This window comes from Chlorocebus sabaeus, chromosome 3 (assembly GCF_047675955.1).
Source record: "Chlorocebus sabaeus isolate Y175 chromosome 3, mChlSab1.0.hap1, whole genome shotgun sequence".
Lineage (NCBI taxonomy): Eukaryota > Metazoa > Chordata > Mammalia > Primates > Cercopithecidae > Chlorocebus > Chlorocebus sabaeus.
This window is the reverse complement of record NC_132906.1, coordinates 84753866-84779833: the sequence shown is the minus strand read 5'-3', so window position 1 is coordinate 84779833 and position 25968 is coordinate 84753866. Positions and strand designations below refer to the sequence as shown.

Genomic DNA, 25968 nt, shown 5'->3' with positions numbered 1-25968 from the left:
GTAAGATCGCAATCCTAAAATTTAAGAGGTGATTAAAACATTGAAAGTTCTCTTGTTACCATCAATGCATCATTAGCACGTATGCAATGTCCAACAGCCTCACTGCCAAATAATCTTTTGAGCAGCCTTAAGGAGTCCATACTATCACAGCCGATATATTTAAAACTGAAGAAACTATTTACGCCTCTCGAATAGAGCAGATTATCTGAATAAATTTAACAGTTATTCAAACTTTGGAAAACAACAATTTGATATTTTACTTCTCAATCTGGGGTAAAATAACTATTGCAGTACCGTGAATTAATATAGCACTCCTTTCTTCCAAGAATCCCAAAGTAGTTTTTACAGCCACCACATTTTCTTCTACAGCATACTTCAGCAAGTTAGAAGACATTATTTTCCCTACAGTTTGCAAATCAGGAAAGCCAAGGTTACATTATGTCATTGAGGCTACACAGCTAAAACGATAGCAAAAGTGGTCACGTGTTTTGCTCCCAATTTAGATCTCTCCCATTAAAGAAAGACGTCTTCATTATACGTGTCTGCCTTAAAGCTGATATTTAAATGGAAAGCCTGGACATACCAAAAGGAGTTAGCTGAGTTTCTAGAAGGTTAAAACGTATCATCCACAATTTTTGTTTTTGTTGCTGAGACCTCTGGTAGTGACTGAAAAGCTAGCATCACAGCACACAGTTTACTACTGTACACACTGGTAACGCGTCCAAGCAGAAGGGATTAGGATCTGACAGCTGCAGTTCCCATGCCTCTGGTTATACAGCAGTGAGGCTGGAATGCCCGTAACTAAGGGGGCAGAAGGCTAGGAATATCCCATGTGAGTGTCTCGTGAACAGAGCTAAAGGTGAATACAACCCACTCCCGGAAGTGAGCGAAGACTATTTGGAGGAAGTGATCCAGCTTTTAATTGGGATGCCAAGAGTTATTCTAAGACTCCATGGCTATGACATTCTAGGAAATGAAGGCCACATATTTTGCATGTCACCTATCTGCATGGGAACACTGTTTTTAGACTCCAACAACCATACCAGAATGTGTGTAGCATTGCTCTGCACCCAGGAATCAAACTACCATGATTCCTTTTTGTTCAGACTGAATGGGCAGGCTGAGAATATAGATCCACCTGTGCACCTGCCCAAGTGCATGTAGGTGTGCCTCTCAGAGGACATACACATTTCCCACGCCACTGGAAAGGTCCTTGATAGAAAGTTACCGAGTTAACGATACAAGCAATATTGGAAAGTTAAACTTAGGAGCATGACTACAGGTCCATGATGTATACACAGATGAATCAAGGTCACTTTAATGCATTGGAAAGGGCTAGGAGTTGGGAAGTCTGATTTTAGTTATTCCTGCCTATAATTAGATTGTGATTTTAAGCCATTTACTTAGTATGTTTCTTGGTTTCATCATCTATAAAACAAGGATATATCAGAAGGGTGCCTTAGCCTTTGGGAGGCTAAGGCAGGAGGATCACTCAGCCCAGGAAATGGAGGCTGCAGTGAGCCGTGGTCACACCACCAAACTCCTGCCTGGGTAGCAGAGCAAGATCCTGTCTCAAAAAAATATAAATATCTTTTAAAATTGATACAAAAGTCATACAACATATATTTATGGGGTGAATATTATAGGTAAAAACATTCTGGAAAGTTCAAAAACCTCAACAATGCAAACTATTATTCATAGGCAGTTAATTTGGGGCAGAGGATACTCTCTCTTTTGGGCTTTTTTAAAAACAAGAATAAATGATGAGTAAAAACCATTGTCTTTTTTAAGGACTTTTTGGAAAGATCATGCAATCCTCACTGTTAGATCTCATAAGAGGCAGAGTCCCTAAATCAAGCATCTTAACCAACATGATGACAATGATCACTTCAGTTATACTGAACTGTTTAACAAGTACATAGTGACTTCTGCCTCCAGCTATAAGCAGCTTATAGCAAACCTCAGCTTCTATTAAGAATGAGAAAGATTTTTAAACACACACCCTACACAAACATGCCTCTGTTATAAAGTACCAGAGAGCTGTCAAAGCCGCCAAGAATTCCAGGCATTGCTGTTTCTCGAGGAAGCCAAAGAGAGGACCGCATGTAAGGATAACAGCGGAGTGTCAGACAATCTCATAAAACTGTGGAGACAAAAGAAAAGTGTTTGTGGCTGACAAGACAGCCAGAATTGTGGGCCCAAGATCCCAGAAAAAAAGGGACAGAGAAGCCTGACACTTAGCGCCGATCATTCACTCAAAGAATTGACTGATTAAGCTGTTTAGGGCAAGAGGCGAATTTTTGAAGCATTCAGTGGCAAAAGCAGATCCAAGCGCAAAAGAGGAAACATCAGGGCACTCCTGGAAAGCGACTTTCCTGGAATGCGGGGGAAACTAGATGTTGGAGTCTTACAGAAAAAAACTGCAAACCAGCCTTGAATCTACTTGGTCCTGGCTGGCTGCATTGAGGTGATCTTCCCCTCTGCTGCCTGTCAAAATACACTCTGGAATCCTCTCTAGAGGAAGATACAGAGTACCTATCATTTTTCACATAGACTGTCCAACATTCAGTCAAAACTTACCCAAGCATACCAAGAAACAGACAACAGAAATAAACTCATGGGTGACTTGGATATTGGAGTTATTAGACAGACTTCAAATAACTGTGATTAAGATGCTCAAAAACAGATGACAAGGAGAAGCACACCAGAGAACCGGAATCTACAACAATGGGTCAAATTGGAAAAAAAAAAAAAAAAGCGTCAAATAGAGCTGAAAAATAGCAATCAATGAAATAAAATACTCAATATATGGGTTTAACAGCAAGTATAAAGCTAAATAAAATATTAATGAGCTGGAAGATAATCGAAATAAGCTAAATAAGCTTTATACATATATATAAATATAAGCATATTTATTATGTACCTAAATCAGCTCTAGGTACACCAACTTGATGTGAATAATAAAAAATTTGTCCAGCTGCTGATAATTTTAAATGGGCAACCTCTTTCATATAGGTAAAATAGCACCCTGGAATTTTGAGTTAGGAGATTTCGGTTCAGGTGAGAAGTTTTACCTACTACATGGGTGAATTTGGCAAAACTGGTTAATGTCTCTAAACGTGTTTCTCCCCTTGTAAAAGCATTATGTCTTGGTCACAGGGTTAAGAGAAAAAGAAGATATAATATTAAACTGTTATATAAATAGTGTTACAGAACAAGTTTATCATGGTCCTAACCATCCATTTCCCCTTCTTCCTAGACACATAGATGGGGTAGAAATTCCATTTCTGAGCATATCTAGCTGTGGCCGTATGCTCAGTCCAGGTGGACGAAATGAGAGAATAGTGATGTTTCTAGTCACCCTTCACAGGACATTCTGCTTGTCCTGGACTTTTGTTCTTTCACCTTCTGGCAGGATGCAATGCAGATGAAGTAGTCACCCAGAATAGACCCCTCAGGCAAGATAGCACCCTAGGGCTTGGCTGAACACAAGACTGAATGACCTCATGGTGCACAACTGCTTCATCAGCTCAAACTGGCCAGACTGTTGAGTAAGAGAGAAGTAATGTTCTAGCTTATTTGGACCATTGTATATAAGCATCTTTTGTTACAGTGGCTTATCCTTTCCCCCAGCTAATGCAGTGAAAAACAAAGGTAAATATCTACTAAAGGCATCAAATTAAATTTGTTTAACAGCAAGACTGTTATCCTACCTACAACCATATATGCAGAAAACTCCCAGTGACAAGTCATTCTGAGAAATGAGAAAAACCTGAAAAAGTTTTTCTTTCCTCCCCTTGCCTCCAAAAATGTTCTGCTCCAAGTTCCTCCAGAGAAAAGAAGCATGAAGAAACCATTTGAGTTTATTTCTGTGGAAATCACTGTTGACTTTAGAAGGAAGCTGCTAGAGAAGAACGATGGATACAGACGACATATTTGAAATTAGGAAGAAATAATGTGCAAAGAAAAGCAGCTGCTGTAGTTCAAGGACTGGAGAAGTTTGGCTGACAAGTCAACATAAATGAGAGCCTAAAAAACAACACATCTAGGAGTCATTCCAAGACTGCTGGAGGTTATCTATTTGGATTTTGTTTTTATTGGTGAAGATTTTCAATTTGAAGGCTGAAGGGAAAAGTCAGGAAAGATGGAAATACTAAAGATGCCAAAAAGACAGACCTGGGAAGGCAAGTCTGAAGGCAGACGACCCACGCTTAAGTAATTGGTAGCACTCTCCTCCAATCGTTCCTAACTCGAAGCAACTGGGAGCTTGGGAGTTGTTCTTGGGAGAGGTCTCCGCAGGAGCAGTCTTAAAATAACCTTGTCTGTCCACTCCGAACAAACACTGTGTCAACAACAATCAACCTCTGCAGGCCACTCCTAAAGCTGACCCACCTACACCAGTTCAACTCCAGCCCCGAGCCTCCAAATCCATTTACACAGAAGTCAGCTTCTGACAAGTGAAGTCTCCTTTAAAACCCAAACATAATGGTACAGAGGTTCCCATACACTTAATGCTCACAGGTGGAAGGATGGACCCCATTTAGGTTTCCTAATTATTTGCTAAAACCACAGCAAACATATTCAAATATGTTCCAGCAGTGAGGTTCCCTCCTGCTATGCTTTTAAGTGGAACCTGAGGGAAAATGCAAAGCCATGGGCAGCAGAGCTAAACAGTTGTGTAAAACTGCCACTATTGTGGAATAAGAAACATGCACATGTTTCTTCTCAGTTAGGTCTGAATGTCAGAGGGAATGCCTGTTGAGAGTGAGTGCTGATCAATAGAAATCTTTTTCATTTTTTTTACATGTGGCCAGGAAGGATCAGACATTGTCAGATAACAAAAACATGAAAAGACAAAGTCTGTGAACACAAGGTAATATCCAATACTTGAAATATTCAACTAAAAAAGACTAGAAAAGAAAAACATTAAAAAACAAATGTCAAATTTAGCATTTGTATTTTTAAAAACCACACACTAAATACAAAGCCCATGCAAATAGTTAATTTTATTATGCCTTCACAACAAATTCATTACAAAAGGCTGTCATACCTAATTATAGAGGATACATATTTTTTAATTAGGTTTTCCTTTTTCTTCCCCTTGCACGTCTCAGTTTCCCTCTTTTCTTCCCAAACACAGATCTCGCAGTCACAAGGACCATCTTCTCTTTCCCTCCGTCATCATCACTAGAGCTGCTGGTGGTCACACCTCCATTCTTCACAGGAGCTTCCTTCACTGAGTTCTGCGAATCTGAAGCACTGATTTTTGGCTCTTTCACCACTCTTCTCCTTTGTACATTCATTAAACTTTCAGCATCCTCACTTGAAGATCCATCAGATGATTCTGAGAGGCAGGTCTCCCCCAAAAATCCACCACACGTATTCTTTCCTTTAGAATCTGAAAGCCTCTTTCTTTTCAGGCTTGATGACTCCTCCAATGTATTTGTTATGCCTCTCTTCTGGGTTTTTCCTTTTGCCTTATCAAGTATCTCAAATTCTTTCTCCATAGCAACAGAAACTGCTTCTACTTCACTGGCTACTGCTTCTCTCTCTTTCCTTAGCATACATGTCACAGCTCTGTTTAGTCTCTGGCTTTTAATACGTTTAGCATCTTCTTTCTCCTGTTGTGCTAATCTAAAGAAGGAATCAATTCGGAGCTGTGTCTAAAAAATAACAAAAGAATAATAACAATAAATCAGACAAGTTTCTGAACCAAATCAACAAGCTCAACCTTGATCACTCACATTGGATTACTATGTCAGAGAATATTAATTCATTATCTCCCAAAACCCAGTTCTCTCCCAATGAATTACTGATAGTAATTTTCACTCTCTAAATCATACCTAAAGCACTACTTGTACCATCTCTGTCAACTAAGTCTTTAGTCCACATCTCAAATGAGAAATCTCTTCCTAGATATTCAAAGAGTGTTAAATATTTTTCTGTAGCTAAACGTTTCATCTTCCTCAGGGGGAACACAATTTCATGGGGCCTGTGTCTAAGTCCTACTATATCTTTCTTTTAAAAACATTATCGTCATACAATGCCTTTAAGACGCAAGTTCACAGTATATATTCGCAACTGTAAGAAATATTCGTGCCTTTTATTCAGCAACTTCACTTTTAAGAAGGTACTCTTTATAAATAGCTACATATGGGTAAAGCTATATGCCTAATGTTCATCACAGCATTCTATAAAAACTTGAAAATTAAAGGCCCAACAAGTAGACTGAACTAATTATTTAAATCCCTTTCATGACATGTAATCTAGTCATCTGGAATTAAGAAAACTACGTAATACATAGAAGAAAATATGCTAAGTTGGGGGAGGATTAGATATATTAAGTTACACTTAGTATGGTCACAAATAAATGTAGGAAAATTTGTTAACCTAAATGTTAACATCTGTATTAGAGAAGGTAAATAATGAGTAGTTTTAATTCATTTTCTTCATTTTCTAATTTTGGAACAATAAACACATTAAGTTTTAGAATGAAAAAGGAGATAAATATTACAACAAAATTTATCTGAAATTAAGAAGTCACCAGACACTAAGCCAAATAGCTTTGCTTTTCGGTTGGTTTATAATGTTTCCAGTAGACAGTCATCCAAAAAACAAAGAGAAACTCGTAGAAATGTTGTCTCAGTCTTGTTCATGCTTTTCAAAATTATCCAAGCCTAATGAAAACGAGTTTAATTTAAATATATTATCTCAAAAGCTACACTCTCATTTCTGCTAAGTGGTTCATTTGTATGTATGCCTTGTGGGTTGTTTCTAGTGTGAGCGAAAGCTTGCTTTGCGTGAGTCAGAACATACTCACAGATAAAGCAAGAAGTAGGTACCTAGAGGAACTGAAGGTCATACAAAAGGGCTCCTTCCCCATAAAACCCTCTCCTACTGATACACAATAATGACTGAACCTCTACCTTTCAAGATTAATTTATAGAATTTAAAAATATTAGTACTTATAAAAACTTAAATGATCAGAATCGCTTTGGAATGAACACTTCCTTTCGTTAAAAAATGAAAGTAACGCCAAAGGGGTAATGTATTTACTCAGAAACACCTTAGTGTGAAATCAATTATTAGACTGGTTTTTTCAAAGAAAAAAAATGAATATGAAAGGACTCAAAAGTTCAGCCCTAAGAGTGATTATAAGAAATGAAGCCAAAGTCTAATTTTTCTTTTTCTATTTTCTTCTCTTCTCTCATCTAAATTATCCTAATTTCAAAATGTCTGCTTTATGTCCTAAAATAAAAGAGTTAACTGGTCTTTAACAGCTGTCAACTACAGCCTACTCTTCATCCTGAACTTAGGAGAAGGATCCACCGTGATTACCTGCTGGGCATTGAGTTGCTTTAATACAGGAAACAGAGATTCATCTGTCTTCGTTCTGTTCCAGCCGAAATACCGCTGACAAAATATGCAGACAGTTAAGACTTATAAATATTTTGAAACATATTTAAACAAGTGATAAATAAAAAGGTCCAAAGAACCCATTTTTGATTCCATTCCCCATATCTCCTAAGATTTTCCTATTTATAAAGATTAGAGTGCTAAAAGAAAGTAGTAACAAAATAAATTACTCCGGCATAATCATCTGGCACTACGTTCTTTTCAATTCTTTAAAATAAAACATACGTAGCTCTCACTGTAGGATATCAAAGACTTGTGACTATGAAAAAAGGTTAACTGGAATAAAAACAAGTTTCAGATATCCTACCTATTTCTTTGAGAGAAAAAATAAAATGTAGTTGGATTAATTCTAGTGCAAGTTTTGAAACATCTGTCCAAATGATTACTTAAATATACACGGAGAGGAAAACCAGTAATAAAAAGGACAAGATTAGTCATCTTTCTTTCTTTCAGAATCAATAATATTTAAGTATGTAGTTGTATCTGTGAATGCTTATCACTGCTTATTCAAACTAAGATCCCCTTTAAAACTAAAAAGAGGGGCCAGATGCAGTGGCTGGCGCTACTTAGGAGGCTGAGGCAGAAGGATCCTTTGAGCCCAGGAAGTGGTGGCTGCAGTGAGCTATGACTGCACCACTGCACCCCAGGCTGGGTGACAGAGTGATACACTGTTCCTTTAAAACAAACAAACAAACAAAAAACAACAACTAAGGAGAGGGAAAAAGGAGTGAAAAGGAGAACGGGATACTAAGAATATGGGATTAACGGGATATTAAGAAAAAATGATCCAAGTTTCTCTTCTGTAAGTTTTAAACCAAACACATATTTCACAAGGTGTTTCCTTCTCTTTTAAGAAGTAAAGGATATTCTCTAATTTTGTCGAGATCAGGTTTCCCCCACAGAAAGGATCCCTTCGAGTCATCCACCACGGGTTTGAGGTAGGCCTCGGCAACAGCTGGGTTAGGAAAGCCAGGGGTGAGCTGCAATGTCCGTAATTTTTTTTTCACTTTGGTGTCATGAGGATTAGGTCTTATCTTTGGATTTTTTTGAGCTTCATGCCACCATTCTCTGTAAAGGAAACAATTACTTACACAGCAATAGGACATTACAGTTCATGCCCTATGGATGAAGAACTAAACTTAGAACATGTAAACTCAAGTTCTAACTCAAATTATATGATATATAGAATATTTTATTAATTTCAGTATGATTAGCCACAATGTGTAATGATGGCAAACATTTATGGAAGGCTTCCTCTGTGCTTGGCACTGTGTTAAATATTTCACATACCCAATCATGACACAAGCCATGTCCTATCGTTACCCTCACCTCACAGAGGAGGAAATTGAACTCAAAAAGAAGTAACAGGCTCCAGATTTCACAGCTGGAATTGGTACAGTCTTCCTCTAGAGCCCACACTCATAATTACACCACAAAAGTTACAACTTCTCTGGGTTTCTTTCTCAGCAGTAAAATGGAAGTAATGTATCTGTGTTATCTACCTCAAATCAAATACAATAATGGATCGAAGAACACTTAATAAAATGTAAATATGCCAAGAAAATGTTAAATTTTAAAAACAGATATATATATTTAATAAAATATTTAATAAAATGTGAATATTTAATAAAATGCAAATATGCCAAGAAAATGTCAAACTTTAAAAACATATATATCTGTATATATTTTATATATGTATATAAAACAGATAAATATATATAAAAACAGAGATAATATAACTCTAAAGTACGATTCCAGTTTTGGAAAAAACACACATATGAGAAAAGTAAACAGATATTTAAAATAAATAACAGTAACAGCTATTACTTGGCTGTGTGCTAGGCAATATTCTACACAAGAACACAGCCATTCATTTTCTTCTTTATATTTTATTCATTTTTCATTGTTTTCCATTGTAAGCCTAAATCGGCGGGATAAAGGCAGTAATGCACTCTTGGAGCATCCTGCCATCACGAAGGTGGTCCATGTGGCCTCCTCTTGAGCAGGGTGGCCGTGGCTGACCAGTGTGACCCGAGCTGTGCCGGGCCTAGGGGAGGCCCTCGCCACTTCCTGTCCCCTGGACCTCCTGCTCTTGGCTCCAACACGCTGTGAGGAAGCCAAGCTCACAAAGTGTCCATCCAGGTGGAGGGGCCCCGAGGCTGACACCACCACCTCATCAGCCCTGCGAGCCATCTGAAGGGGTCCTAGCCCAGCTGAGCTGTCCTAGCCGACATGGAACAGAGACAAGACACCCCCACGAGGCCTGAGCCAGCTTCAGAGGCACGAGCAAAATCAGCGACTACTGCTGTGTGAAGCCACTAAGGCTGAAGGTAGTTTGTAACGTGGTGACAGTTGACCAGAAACATTTATACAATTAGGAAAAAATAAATGCCATCAAAGTTACTAACATAATCCTCACCAATCCATGTACTCAATGGAACCTGAAAAAACGCCCGCAGCTCATGCTCCTCCGCTTCACAAGCTTGCCAGCACAGCATTAGGAGCCCACTCAGACCTGCTGTCAGGGCCAGGGCCCGCCTCACTGATGCAGGAGTGCCATCTAGTGTAGGAAATGACTAATTGCGGTCTTCCTTGTATTACAGCAACAAAATGCAAAAAGGAAAAAATAATTTTTCTTCATTACTTTTACAACACTCTTCCCAGGAGTGCACTGAGAGAACACCGATAATTCTCCTCTACTTTACTTGCAGATTTTCATTTTTGAAACTGTAATCATGACTGCCAGTTAGAATCAGCGCACTTGTGAGCTCATCAAGCCAAAGCTATGGTTACCCTTTCAAGCAAGAGGGCCTGGCACTTCACATAAAGATGAAAGGAGGAAGGTGTCTGACAATCAGCTGAGCTGGGAGAGTGGCGGCAACTGTAATGAAACTGAAGGATTCATGCTCAGTCCAAGGCCTTGGGGTAGGGGAGGGGAACTGCTGTTGCTCCATGCCAGCTATTTTGGGGCTATCCAGAAATTTAGGTGTAGTATTTTCAGATCTTTTTCCCCCAAGAGAATCCATAATTTTTTGTAAAATCTCCCCAAAGGTAAATGTTGGTAGAAAAATTGAAAATTAAAGCTCAAGAGAAGAATACACCAGGTAGTCCAAACCAAATGTGACTACAGCTGAATTCAACCAGCAGGCCCAATGCAGCCCCACTCTAAGAATGAGTCACCAGCCCGGGTGCCCTCAGGAGAGAACAGAAAAGAAAGTGAGGCCACATTCTGATTTTACTGGTTTCCCACCATCCTTCCTGCTCTTTACTCTGTATTCATCCTAAATGTCCTGAGCCAGGCAGGGCGAAGGCTGCTACTATCTGGCATCAACGAGCAGAAGGACCAAAGGCAGAAACTGCTCAAATAGAAAACGATTCAGCAGGCAACAAATGAGCAAAAACTGCTGCACAAAGAAAAGTGGAACAGCATAAACAGGTCATTCACTAAATCAGAAACGCAAACCGTCTATGAACATTAAAAAATTCACTCTCAATAGTTATCAAGAAACCAAATGGAAAAGTCAGATACTATTTTCACTTATCCTCAAATAATCATTAGATAAGAACCCAAAGATTAAGGACACTCAAATCAATGTCTGTTAATACTTTTTTAAAAATAGAAATAACAAAAGACATTTGATTAAATTAGTCCTAATAGACCCAAAAAGAGACTACTTGGAGCCATTAAAAATGATATAAATCTGCATCATCATTGATAATAGGCCCTGTTCTAACACCAAATGGGTTACAGGTAAAATAAAGAGTATATAGCATCATCCCATTCTGGTAAAAAAATATAATACACACACTCAAATGAGTATACATATATATGCAATGTATATGCATCTATATGTGTGAAGTCTAAAATTACATAAATTGTAAAGTGTAATCATCTTTTTAATACATATTTATAATTTCCTATGATGTATTTACTTTATTTGTATAATAAAGTTATTTGCAGGTTTTCAAGTTATTTACCTACCATGATGTATGTCTACCTCATAACTCATTCCCGGTATATAAATTTCCTCAACAATAAGAAAATCAGAAAAAGATAAATCAAGACAGTATAAAATACAACACATTGGTAAGTGTGCTATGACTTGAAGACTGCAATCACTACAATAGTTTCACAGTTCATTTCAGTGATTCCAATCACTGACTCTTCAGACCAGAGCATCCCAACATCTTTCAAACACAGGATATGTAACTGGAGAGAACACTCAAGCATCATTAAATCAGCCACCACCAAACAGCATCTCACGACATAGTGATAGTTAAAAGATGCCACCACAATCTCATGAATATACTAAAAACCAATGAACTGTATGTACACTGTAAATCGGTGAACTTTGTGGTATGTGACTATATTTCAATTTTTTTTTAAAAGATGCCATCAAGGACAAAGAAAAAACTACTTTCCCAGACATACTCATAACTCCTGCCATCTCAGAATCTTCAAAATGAAAAATGTTCCCCGAGTATAGCACGACTCTGGGTTCTGGATGGAGCAAGACTTCACCACTGAACACGTCACGGGATTCACACGGTGAGAAACAGGACAGTAGCGCTGGATGTAACATTCCTGGCATTATATTTCCAAGTCGCTCCCTGGCTGACCTCTCTCAGGACACCGGACACACCGACAAGTACAATTTCCTTTGCTTCTCCATCACCTCCAAGAATATGGGAGTCCTTGAGGGTAAGGCCTATGCCTTACTCGTCTCTCCTTTCCCCAGGGCCAGCATGGTGTCTGACACATCACAGCTGCTCTATAAATATGTCAATGAGTGAAACGGCAACTTTTACATGTGAAATCCACAGGACTGGTTTTGTACCCTTGAACTAGGATAAGCCCAGCACCACTAAGAACTGACTCTGATTTCATCATCTCTAGAAAACAGAAAACAACCAATACTTCCTGCTGCTTTCTCAGTGAACAATGATTTGTGACAGTTCATGCTGTAAAAAATATTTCTATTTGCTTATTTGGGTATTTACACAATTATCTGAATTAAAGAAATAAAAGGCCTTACGAGAATTTTAGGAGAGGTTCCAGGCCATGCCCAGGGAATTCATTGAGAATTTCCATGGCGGTTACACAACCCACAGTTGGTATTCCTTCGGTATAATCACTTCCAAGCAAATAGGCCAAATTTATCAACTTATTCCGGTCCAATCCTAAAGAGTAACAATATTTTTTAATTTTTACTTTATCAAGATTTCTTATATATTTATAAACATTTTATTATATAAATCATATATGTGTCTATATCTATATCTACATCCAACAACCAAAAATATCTTATTTGAAAATAAGTTATTTTATTCAATGGCATTCTGTTAATATTTTTAAAGTTTTATCCATTCTCATAGCTTTAAATACCCTCGATATGCTGACCCCCAAAGTTAGCTGTCTAGCCTGGGTCTCTATGAACCACAGTCACATATATTCAACTATCAATTCAACATCTCCACTGGGTATCCGATGAGCATCTCCAATTTATCATATGCAAACCTGAACACTTCGTTTCTCCTCCGTCACTGTGCTCCTTCCTTGCCTTACTTAAGGCAGGTACACTCCACCAGCCACTCAATATCTGGAATCCTCCTCAGCTTCATTCTTCTCCCGCCCCACATTCAATCTGCCTGCACACCCTAGCACACCAGACCCTGGTGGGTTTCAGTGTCTTTCTATTCTCTAACATTAACCCTTGCCATTTCCTCCCTCTTCCTCTCATACTGGCCACCTTGCTTCCCTAGAACACAGCCCACAAGCTTCTGCCTCAGCCCCTTTCACTCACTAGTCCCAAGGTATCTATCTACAGTGCTTGCTTCCTATTTCCTGCAGGTCCCTGTCCTGAAGTTACGTGAGTAAATCCTTTCCCAATAACTCTCTCTGAAACAGCACCTGCACTCTCAATGCCTGAAGTTCATTCTGTCCTCTCCTTTATTGCTATATTTTTCTATATGGCACATACCATCAACTGTCAAATTATGATTTATGTATCTGCTTATCATCTGTTTCTCCTACGATTTTACTCTCAGCTCTTTCCCCCTTGTTAAGAACAACTGGCATATAGGAGTCACCAAACATATATTTTGCTGGATGAACAGAAGACGATCAATGCCAGAAACCCGAAGACAGGCCCAGGTGCAGGAGTGACTCCCGCTGCTTCCCCTCTCCACCATCTTTGGTTCACTCTGGAGATCTCAGATAACTAGTCAAAGTTTAACTAAGTCAGATGATTAACTACCTAAATACTAGGACTTTAATTCCTTAATTCAAACATTTAAAATCCTATTCTTCTATATAAGCCAAAGATCACTTATATGAAAATTTGCATAGACCTACGATTTCCATCAATGCATCAAACTAGTTCCTTGGAAAGAAAAAATTCCTAGGACAAATTCTGAAGGTAAGTGTCAGAAAGTAATCAAAAAGACTCTGAAGTCTTACCTAATTGATTGTGAAAGTCCACATATTGATAATATTCAACAAACTTGTTTTTATTAAAAAAGTTTTTATAGACATGCCGTGCTCCAAACAGCCAGATATCACTGTCATCAGTGATGGTTCCGGAAGTCTGATCAGTCAGGTCCAGGATGGCGCACTGCGCCTCTGCTTCCATGGGAGCCTGGATGTAGGGAATGCCGAACAGGCGCAGGAGTTCCTGCAGAGCGAGGGGTACACAGTGACCCCCGGGGAAGGGCATTGCCAGGCCCTGAGCACAGGGGGAGCAGTGCCTACCACTTCATGTAATGCATTCATCCCTGCAGAGTTAGGGACACACAGTGACCACCAGGGAAAGGTATCACCAGGCCCTGAGCACCAGGAGGCGCAGTGCATACCCTCTTCATGCAATGCATTCCCCCGGGGTCTGAGGAAGGTGGTAAAGGAAGCCCAAGCTGCCTGCACCCACCTGGCTTTCCAGGAACATCTGTCCGGTGACAGTAGCAGCGATTCGTTCTTGCTGCTGTTTTTCAGCTTTCAGCGAATTCTGTTGTGCTAGGAGGTTGCTCTCTAGAGTTTCCAACTCCTCCTATAAAATGTGTTTTCATTTATAGATTTACATTAATAATCCAAATGAGTTCATTTGTTACAGAAAGCCTGCATTTAGTCTGACTGAAATTACCAATAAGCTCTTTCTCCTTAGGAAGTACTCCACTGGATTGCTAACCAAGACTCTGTAATATCTTTAGAGATCCCTCACTAAACCACATGGAAAACAGAGTCTATTCCAGCCAGCAACCTACACAAAAACGAAGCCATCAGCAACCACAAGATGTACTGCAAATAGCTAATAAATACTCATCCAGCAACTCCTTAAAACTCAAACCCTACTTAACCCGGTTTCCTCAGCAAGAAGTGAAAACACAATGTTACAGTATTACCAAATTAATATCTTGCCATTCATGGAGTGAATCTTCTGCATCTTTCTCAGCTTCCTGTGGCTCACCATCCACGTCCTCCCTCTCAGGGTTGTCCCTCAGGAGGCTCTCGGGCTCAGCAGGGGCTTCTTCCTCCCTAGTTCCTATCAGTTCCTCTTCGCCTTGTTCTGAGGGAGGTTTGGACGTTTCACGCAATTCTGCTTGAAGTTCCTCATCACTAATCACACTCTGCACTTCAATGAAACTTCCTGTACCAAAATTAAAAGATCACTTCATTTACAACCAAAACATTAAAATGATCCTGCAATCATCAAGAGCTTTCTGGAGGAACCTGAAAAATGCTACACCCTAAAAAGGAAAGATATGACTATAACAGAATACATGTAATAGTAGCATTATTATTAAATAAGTGTAATCACAAATGCCTGTACCTTCAAGCCTGTTCAATTAGGTAAACTGGCATTGTCTTTGAAAGTAGAAAACTCTCTTACAATGTGTATATTTGCTTTATATAGATATGTTCTAAGTTAACTGACATTGTTTTAAAAATTCAAAAAGGAGAATTATCAAAGTATATAAATAATCAAGGAAGTTGCTCAATGTTTTTATGCTATTCACACAGCACAGAATAAAGCTGTGACTTAGAAATAGTTCTTTCTCTTCCACTTCCCTTCTCTCCTCTCTTACTGTCTTTCCTTCTCCTTAAAATATATTTATTGGTTCCCTTCCTTCCCTGCAGGTGGAGAGGGCTGGCAAGGCCTGTCCAGTTGGGTTTAAGGAGACAATCGGAACAGAAGAGGGGAGGTCTCAGGACCTGGGTGCTGGCATCAAGGACATAGCTGAAGCAAAGAGGACAGCAGGGCCAAGGAGGAGGCCAGTGGGAAGGGGAGAGGGTTACATATCAAGGGAGAATAAGCAGATGTAAATATATTGAGGATAAGGGGAGCAATGTTTCTCATTGTTGGGGATACTACAAAGAAGCAGGAGGCTAGACTGAACCCCATGGAATTGCAGATATCAGTATAAACTCATGGATTTTAGTACAGATATGGAAATAAATACAGATGTGTGTGTGCATGTATATGTATACATAAATATACTTCCTGGCTCTGTTGCTGAAAGGGCCTGAGACAGTTACACCTCAGGATCCATAAGCACACTCACATCCAGCTTGCAGTGTCTAAACCCCATGCTCCACCGAAAGGAACCAGAGCTCCCTGGTGAAATGGCTGGTTCCAGGACTAAGGCAGAGTAAGTACAAGATATGCCTGGAACAGCTTGGCCAGAAAGTAAGGAAAAGCTCAAAATATAATGAAAAAACTGCTAAAAGCCATTTGAAGGAGTTCCCACTGGCCAAAGCTGTGACAATTTGAGCAACAAAGTAAATTATGACAGTATTGGATTATAACTCACTGAATAAAATAGGAATATAGGAGTCTACACTGATTAAAAATAATAAAAATAAATGAGGAGAAGAAAAAGATCTTCCTCATAGGAGGATGTCAAGTAATAATATGTAAGAAATGACGGAGTTAGAAAACCATCATTTGGCAACCAACGCAGTAACAAATTATTCCGGTAAACATCAATGGATGCTAACAAGTGGGTGGAAGTTTGTTCAGGAACAGCATATTTATATAGCTCCAAAAATTCCTTTCCCACAAAATACTTATTAATTACAAAAGGGAAATAATAACTTTTGAATGAAGAAAACTAGAAGATACCAGGAACAATTTGTGTATGTGTGTATGTGTGTATGTGTGTGTGTATGTGTGTATGTGTGTGTGTGTGTGTGTGTGTGTGTGTGGGGGGGGGGGGGGGGGCTGATTCTCATATTCAAAGCGGCCATCATCTATGAAGTCTCTGTGAACACTCAATTAGCCAATACTGAGTCATTGCTCCTAAACAGATACATGTGCATATTCACACATACACATATAAAACATATATATGAACATATTTCATAGATATTATCTTAAATCCCAAAAAACCGCCATCTTAGTAGATTCATTTTATAAACAAGAAACAAAGTTCAAGAAGCAAATTAGTGACCTGCCTGAGGCTGCCACACTAACAGGTGCCAGAAGAGCGATTCAAATCTGGTCCAACTGGCCTGGGGCCGGAGCTTCTTGCTCTCTCTCCATTGCATAATCCCCTACTGTCTCCACCCTCTGGTCATCTCTCTTAGAGCACAGGAACAAGGCAGAGTGTCACCTTGCTTAACCTCAGCAGGGCACAGTGTAGCAACTCAAGCTTTTCCCCAGCTCTGCAAATGTCCACAAATGACCACAAAGACATTGCAGTGAGTACTGATTTTGGAGTTACAAATAAACTTTAGTGAGCAGGCAATTTTGCAAATATGGAATATATGAATAATGAGAATCAATGGTATACATATGATACAGATTTGGAGATATGTGATATACATATAGAGGGCCACAGAGAGACCAAGAGAAATTACAAGCTAATGTGGTAACATGCTAGCCACTGAGGTACTGGATGAAGGAACCAGTGCTTTATAATATTCTTCCAACTTTTTAAAGTTCATAATTATTTCAAAATAAAAAGTTTTTAAAAACTAGAGGGAAACTCAACTTTACCTTCCCCAAGTAGGGCATGTCATGCCTTTAAAAATGATAACAAAAAGCAGAGCAACAGGGAAGGTCAAGATTCATGACCAGCTGTGTGTCCCTGGGAAAGTCATTTCACCTTTCTTTCTACATCTCTTGTTCCTTATCTGTAAAAAGTAAAAACAGGACTACACAAAAGGATCTCTCAGTTCCTACAGAGGTGAAATCCTACCATTCCAAATATCTACAAAAGCACAGACACATACCATCAGATTCACTTTCTTCTGAGTCAATTTCCATTGGTTCCGCGGCCTTCGGAATGGAAATCAAATCCTGGCCTGCAGATTCAGTGGTCTGCTGTTCTTGGATGGTGTCCAGAAAATTCTCATGCTCTTTAGCATTAAATGACACCACATTTGCTACATTACCTCCTGCCTCTGAAGGGACACTTACTATGCTACTCGTTTCTTGCAAACTGACAGGGCCAATGACTTCAGAAGCAGAATTTGGTTTACATTTTGTTTCATCATCACTTGAAAGAACAGAGGAATCGAATTTACTCTCATATGGGCAAAGTTCTTTCTGTTGCTCAAGCACTTCAGCATGTGTTTCATTCTTTGACACAGAATTTGTACCAGTTGGAGATGCCGGTGTCAGTTCCCTTCCACTCGGGAGTCCAAGTGCGTCACTATGTCTAACCACTGCACTCTCCAGAGGCAGTCGATCTTTTCTGTCCTTAACCATGGACTCATCACTTATGGGAAAGGCTTCAGTCCCCACGTGAACAAGTGACATTTGTTCTTTTGGAACTGAGTCTGTGGGCTCTCTCCCCTCATTAGTGCTGGCTACATGCTCCTCTGCAGAGTTGGCACTGGATGACACAAGTGTTGCAGTAAACGGCATTCCTTTTCCATCTCTCACTTTAAGTCCTTCATCATTGCTCTCGGTGGAGCTGTTTATATGCATTTCTTCTGCTCCCGTCCCTCCCATCTGCACATCATCTCCAGCACACACTTTTACATCTTCGTCATCATCAAGAGCTCTCTGAATAGCTGAAAGAGTCCGGGGTGATATGGAGCCTTCGTCTCCAGCAGCAGGTGCATTCCTCTCATGGGACTGCCTTCGATTCTCACTGTCCAGCTCCTCTTCTGAGCTACTTCCCATCAGGGCAGCTTGCATGGCTAGTAAAGTTCTTGGAGAAGGAGGGGTAGCATCAGGTTCTTTCTCTGTCTTCAGTTTTTCACATGGAGATGGCTTCATGTCAAAAGACATGCTGTGCGTTTTGCTGGAAGAAGGAAGAGACTCTGAATCCACTTCTGCAACTGTCTTAGCTTGAATACCTTAGGAAGAATTAAAACACTTCTCACCATGCAGTTTTACAGTGTGACAATACACTTCTAGCAAGATGAATAAGAGAACACTGGTTCTCATAAATAAGTATATACATTTTCATTTAATCAGCAACTAGAAGTTAATTCATTAGCTAATTTTAAAGTGGTTTGGCACTATAGTAGTTAATTCATTAATAGCAGTATATGGTTATTACATAAATAGAATTTCATTAATATTATCCAGGAGTGCTAGTTTATAGAATTCAGAGTGACGATATATCTTTGATTTCTAATGTAAATATATAAATGATGGTGCCTGATACCTTTTATCAAGATGTAATGTGAAGTGTCTTCAGAGACCACTCTCCTTGACTCTACCTCCTTCAGAAAGCCCCCTTCATCTTCATACTGCCTTCGGATGTGTCCTGAATGTTGCTGATTCATTTCCTTTTGGACATGTTCTATGTGCTGGTTCAGATAGTTTTTTTTAAGCAAGCCTTTGAGTTGGTACTGTGAAAAGTCATTGGACTCCTAAAAGCAAAATAAACAAACAAAAGTACTGTTTTATATTAAATACAGATAATATTACCATATTTCCACCCTTTCCCCAACAGGGAACAAAGAACAATTGGCTTTTTTCATTGATGGTCGTTTCATATTATAAAAGTTGAATAACAAGAAAAACTACAACTTCCTTTTAAAAAAATAATCTTCAAAAGAGTTGGGCAAAAAGAATCATGAATACTATGTCTGGGAGCGGTGGCTCATGCCTGTAATTCCAGCACTTTGGGAGGCCGAGGCAGGTGGATCACCTGAGGTCAGGAGTTTGAGAATAGCCTGGCCAACATGGTAAAACCCTGTCTCTACTAAAAATGCAAAAGTTAGCCGGGTGTAGTGGCAGGCACCTGTAATCCCAGCTACTCCAAAGACTGAGGCAGGAGAATCGCTTGAACCTGGGAGGCAGAGGTTACAGTGAGCGAAAATCGCGCCACTGCACTCCAGCCAGGGGGACAAGAGCGAGACTTCCTCTCAAAGAAAAAAAAACAAAACATGAATACAGTTTATGATTTAATCATTATTCAGTAAATATGTATTGAGCATGTAACGCATAGCAGTCACTATGACATTTGATTATGGCTTAACAATCTTCTAGAATGGAGGTAAATACGCAAGTAAAGTGCCCAGCACAACCTAATCCCATAAAAGACACAATAAATCATAGTAATCACAGTTATTAATAGTAATACTTAACATTATAAGGCATTTCCCATGGAGGACATTTTTCTAAGTGCTTTTACATATAATATATAATACCTCATTTTATTCTCACAATTATCCTATGAAACAGATATCACCTCCATTTTATAAATGAAGAAATCAGGACTTAAATAGGTTAGGTAACCTCCCTAGAGTCACAGGGCTAATAAGGGGTAGATCTGGGATCAAAAGCGTGTCGATTTACTATAATTGAATCTATTAATATAGTAGACAACCCCCTTATCCTTGGGGTATGTTCCAAGACCCCCAGAGGATGCCTGAAACTGCAGAACCAAACCTGATTGTCATCAATCAGAACATGTTTCTCTTCATGTGTTCCACCCGAAAATTTAATGGATTTTCCATCTTAACTGAGCGCTTATCACACACTGAGGTCATGACTTTTGCAGTTTATGGTATGACAGCAAAACCAGCACCAATTTCTTTTTTCCTTCTTCACAATTTCACAGCTAGAAAAGTCATTTTTATGCAGATCTTAGCAACCTCAGCCAGCATATGTTTTTTTTCTTTCCTTATTAATTCAAGAACTTTCACCTTTTCATTTAAAGGAGGCACTTTACAGCTTCTCTTTGGCATATTCAAATTGCCAGCATCATACTCTTGCACTGCTGTGCCATTATTAAGTCAAATAAGAGTGACTTGAGGAGAAGCACTGCAATATCGCGACAGTCAATCTGATCACCGTGAAAGCTACTCCGTGATTAACAGGAAGGAAGCGTCTACAGTACGGAGACGCTAGACAAAGGGAGGATTCACGTTCCAGGCAAGATGGAGCAGGAAGGTGTGAGATTTCATCACGCTACTCAGAATGGTGTGCAACTTAAGATTTATGAATTATTTCTGAAATTTTCCATTTAATATTTTCAGACCACAGTTTACCACAGGTCACTGAAAACTGCAGAAACCAAAACCCTGAGTAAGATGGAACCATGGTATTATGATTATTACTACTGCTATTATTATCTACCATCACTACTGTTACCAATATTACATTTGCACGACGTACAGATGATACAAAGGCCCAACATGGATGACTTAGAACATCTCTATCAAAATTACAGATGCAATAAGCTGCTACTCCACACCACCCTACAGTCCACCACTTCCCGAGACTTTGTGGTTGCAGAAAGAAAATACAGAACAGTAAATCACTAGGGACTGTCTCTCTTTCTCCCATTTCTTCCTATTATTGTTTACACAACCAAAATCATACTTCCTCAGCTGCCACCTTTCACACTCAAGAAATAAAATGTCTGATAGACAGACTGAGCCTGGATTTTTTCCTGAAATAAAAATCAATTTACTTCTGTCCTTTTATATCCAAAGACCCAAGAATGTCACCTCTGTGCACCTTAGTGTCTGCTACTGCACACTCTTTGTGGAAAAAACAGGGAGTGATGAGAAAAGAAGTTTACCCTTCCTTTTTCGTATTTCTGCTATCAATTTAAGAAATATTCAAAAATTGTAGAAAATAAAAAACACTCCATCTATGCACTAAGGTCGATGATGCTGCAAAATTTCTATTCTGTCCTACAGTGGGTGAAAGGAGAACTATGGTAGAAGTAACAGGTAGTAGCAATAGAAAGAGAAAAAGAACTCACTCACTGGTAACTAAGACAGAGAGTCATCAATAGTAACGTGAATTAAGTATCAATGGTAGCATGATCAGGAGACATATTTGCTAGCACCCAACCACACACCACCTCCACTCTAGCTTTCTGGGCCTGCCGAGCTACGAGGTGTTCCAAGGTGAAGAAGCCCCATTCCCACTGGCCAGGAAGAGGAGGAGGGAATGTGGAGAGTCAATGGCATTTCTAGGGATGCAGCAGAGGAAGATACACCTGGAATTTCAATTTAGAACTTATTTTTCCATTATGATTAGATTCTATATAACTATTAGTTTTTATAGACAATGTATATTATAGGCTACAATAACTTTTATGAACTTACCTAAGAAAGGAGTCAGTAAGCATCTACTGGACACATACCATGTGAAAAAGACTGAGCTAGGCACTGAAAATACAGAGGTGGGCAAGATAAGCATGTTTTGGAGCTAAGAACTATAAAGTGACAGTACAGGGTGCTGTGAGAACAAAGACCAGGAGAAGTCTTGGGTCAAAAGACAAGGAAGACTCCTTAGAGTAAATGTCTATAGGCTCAAACGTATAAATAAACAATGCTTCTTAGAATCTCGGAGATACAGAAATGCTCTTTACGGTTAACTGAGTTATCATATAAGTATTGCTTATCAATTTTCTCTTCTTTCTAATAAAAAGTTTTGCTGAAGTTCTTAATTCTAAGCATGAATGTACTGTTGTATGTTTTACCTCTGGCATTGCTTCAAATAATGTTCTTCTGCGCTTGGTGAACTCTTTCATATCAGTCAAGATTTCATGCTTTACTTCAGGGGGCAGGCTGCTGAAGTCCTCAGACTCAATATCTATCGCTTGAGGATTATGAAAGAACTCTTCCTGTAAAGAGAAAAACACAGCACCATGAAATTTACATTTCGTACACTTAGTTCTACTCACCATTAGTGATATGTATTATGTTTATACAATAAACACAGTTCTACATAATCAACACTCGGCTAAACACAACTGCATATAATCTGTGACAGGCAATAAAGTGAGTAGGCAAATTAGGGAATGTAGCCATTCACTCTTTAATTCATTCAAAAGAAAAAACACTCAGCAGGTGCCTCTAAGGCACCAGGCACTGTCCTAGGTGCTAAGGTACTGTGAGATCGGAAAATACTCAGCAGGTGCCTCTAAGGCACCGGGCACTGTCCTAGGTGCTGAGGTACTGTGAGATCGGAAAATACTCAGCAGGTGCCTCTAAGGCACCGGGCACTGTCCTAGGTGCTAAGGTACTGTGAGATCGGAAAATACTCAGCAGGTGCCTCTAAGGCACCGGGCACTGTCCTAGGTCCTGAGGTACTGTGAGATCGGAGAAGGTGCCAGAGAAGGTCCCTGCTCTTAGGAGTAGAGGAGGGCAGACAATAAATAAACAAATAAATGAACAAGATAATGGTAAGAAAATAAAGCATATTTATCTGATATGAGAGTGATTACATGAAAAGAAAGCAGAAAAAAAAGATTCATTTGACAGATAAGGAAGACCCCACTAAAAAGAGGATGTGTGAGCAGGGACTTGAAAGATATCAAAGAGCCTAAGGACAGAGCATGTCAGGCTGAGAGAACAGAAAATGCAAGAACCCAAGACAGAATGAGACTTAAGAATTCAAGCAATATATGTAATTCCTGTAATTAAATTAGTTTTATTTTGTTTATAACATAAAAAATGAAATTAAAAGTAAGAAATTCACAGGAGACATGGAAAAGCGTAAAACTTTTCAGTTGTAACTCATTACCAAAAGTACTTTAAAATCCTTCATTAGTAAAAAAGATAAGCTAATACAACCTGCTGTCCTGCATGTCTGCATGTTACATGTGTACGTACTAACCAGCAAACGTGTAGGACAGAACTGTCACTGAGCTCAGCGTTTCCTGTGCCTTCCCTCACTAATGCTCCCATCACCCCTATCAGGAAGGCACTGATATCAATTTCATTTTACAAAATAAAGCCTTTAATCTGTGTAAGATCACACAGCTAGTGAACAGTGGAGCCTGGATTGAAACGCAGGTCTTTCTGACCTCGAGGCCCATGGTCTTAACTGAGATTGCTCTCACTAGCTGCATTAATAGCACAGCACCTCCACAACCTGAAGGATCTCGAGGTTTTCGCTCAAAAGTCTTCTACCTGATATAACAAAACAATATGAACAAACAAGAAACAGTGAATTTGGGAATCAAAAAAATGCTATCTGTGACACTAACAAACTTGAAAAAATGTTTATGAAAAAAAATATATATAAGGCACAATCTCAATTTGTAAAAATGTTATTCATGAAAATGTGTGTGGGACATTCTTCTTGTCTAACTCTCTGCCCCTTTCATAGGGGCTGACCTTAGTAACTAGCTTCTGAGGAACAGGATGTGGTGGGAAGGATGCTGCACAACTTTCAAAGCTAGGTCAGAAAGGCAACAGGGCTTCTGCTTAGAACGTTGGGATGCCCACCCTCAGAACACAGTCACCATGCTGGGAAAAAGCCCAGGCCACATGGAGAGGCCACAAGTAGGGCTCCGGTGCCAGCCGCACGGAAGTCTGGCTGACAGCCAGCATCAGCCACCACCCATGGCAGCAAGGAAGCCTTGTTAGTCACTCCAGCCCCAGCTACAGACTGGCTGCATCTACACAAGAGACCCCAGAGATAACTGCCTGGCTGAGCTCATCAACCCCTGGAACCCAGACAGGTGATGAAAACAAAAGATGTTTTAACCACTAAGTTACACAGCAACAGATATCTAGAATGTACACACATATGCGTACACATATATATGTAGATATGTACATTTGATACATGTATACAAATACACACACACGTATTCAATTATATGGGGCAGGCGAAGAATGGATGAAAATATATCAAAATGTTACCACAAGTTATTTATGAATGATATGTTTTCTATATTTTCTATGTAAGCACATATCACTATTGGTTGGTTGGTTGGTTGTAAAAGAAAAATGGCTTATTTTGAATACACAGATGTGCATAATGGCAAATTCCATACATATACACATGTATAGGTGAGTGTGTATTTATATACATACATGTACACATATATATGCACAATCAGAAAGGCATCTGTCTTTACTTTTCATCAGGAACTTTCATAGTTTCATATACCTCACTAATGTTCATTTTCATGTCATTCATTTCAAATAACAGAATACATTCTGAATTCAAAAATCATCTAAATACCTGTAATGCTTGTTTTTGATTCATTCTTTCTTGCCATTCTTTTTCATCTTCCTCTTCTGAACTGAAAGTCAAACACACTTTTACAATATCTATGATTTTTAATGACTGATTACAAAGATACTTTTACGCAAGGTGCTACTTGTTATAGGAGCTACAATGGTGAATAAAACAGCAAGATCTGTGCCACTACTGGTCTCATGGTCTGGTGGGGGACACATGTAAGTAAGCAATTAGAGTGGGATCTAATAACTTCCACCACAAGGGAAGGGCAGGTCACTAGAGATGCAATAGGGATTCACCTCACCCAATTTAGGAGGAGTCACAAAAGCTTTCCAGGATCCCCGGCAATTACACTGGTTGGAGTTAGCCACGAATAAGTGAGGAGTCTAGTTGTAGGGAGTGGGAAGTTTCATGGAGAAAAGTGTTCCAGGCAAAAGAACTAAGTTTTATAACCATATAGAAACAAGGAAAAGAAAGCCTGCCTGTGGATGAATGAAGAGAGGAAGGGATAAGACTGGAAAACATAATTAAGGAGTTAAAGTTTTATCCTAAAGAAATGAGAAGCTAAGCTGAGTGTGGTGGCTCACGCCTGTAATCCCAGCATTTTGGGAGGCCGAGGCAGGTGGATCACTTGAAGTCAGGAGTTTGAGACCAGCCCAGACAACATGGTGAAACCTCGTCTCTACTAAAAATATAAAAAATTTTCCAGGTGTGGTGGCAGGTGCCTGTAATCCCAGCTACTCCAGAGGCTGAGGCAGGAGAATCACTTAAACCTGGGAGGTGGGGGTTGCAGTGACCTGAGATTGTGCCACTGCACTCCAGTCTGGGCAACAGAGACTCCATCTCAAAAAAAGAAAGAAAAAAAAAGAAAAGATAGGAAAAGAAAAGAGAAGCTAGAAAGTGTTTTAAGTAAGGAAATGATAATATCAGATTTGGATTTTAAACAGACTATAACACAAAACAGAGATCGGGCTTGGTGGGTGGAGTTATTACAAAAAGGGTAAGAAAAATACAAAGAAAGAAGTTTAAAAACGAATAATGTAACCTGGAGAAAAGAGGACGGTGAGAGCAATGGAGACAAATAGAACTGTGGTGATTCAAAAGCTAAGTTGTCTCTTGGGAACTCCTGGGAAAGGAAGAGGTGGAGGGAAGGACA

The 25968-nt window shown here is 39.3% G+C and overlaps 2 protein-coding genes across 2 annotated transcripts in view; both read right to left on the bottom strand.

Annotated features, from left to right (window-relative positions):
* Positions 1–4881, bottom strand: part of LOC103214744 (putative methyltransferase-like protein 21E) — a 29757-nt gene extending 24876 nt beyond the window's left edge. The window contains exon 1 of the mRNA XM_007960846.3: positions 295–4881. The gene's annotated coding sequence lies outside the window, so the exon portion shown is untranslated. The remainder of the gene's footprint in view (positions 1–294) is intronic.
* A 106-nt stretch (positions 4882–4987) lies between these two features.
* ERCC5 (ERCC excision repair 5, endonuclease) overlaps positions 4988–25968 on the bottom strand; it is a 29798-nt gene continuing 8817 nt past the window's right edge. Inside the window, exons 5-15 of the mRNA XM_007960848.3 lie at positions 24813–24873; positions 22315–22458; positions 19033–19240; positions 17645–18718; positions 14812–15056; positions 14340–14459; positions 13877–14090; positions 12453–12597; positions 8284–8484; positions 7339–7423; positions 4988–5663 (exon numbers count right to left, since the gene is read on the bottom strand). Of these exons, the coding sequence (XP_007959039.3) occupies positions 5079–5663; positions 7339–7423; positions 8284–8484; positions 12453–12597; positions 13877–14090; positions 14340–14459; positions 14812–15056; positions 17645–18718; positions 19033–19240; positions 22315–22458; positions 24813–24873 (3082 nt within the window). The 3' untranslated portion in view covers positions 4988–5078. The remainder of the gene's footprint in view (positions 5664–7338; positions 7424–8283; positions 8485–12452; positions 12598–13876; positions 14091–14339; positions 14460–14811; positions 15057–17644; positions 18719–19032; positions 19241–22314; positions 22459–24812; positions 24874–25968) is intronic.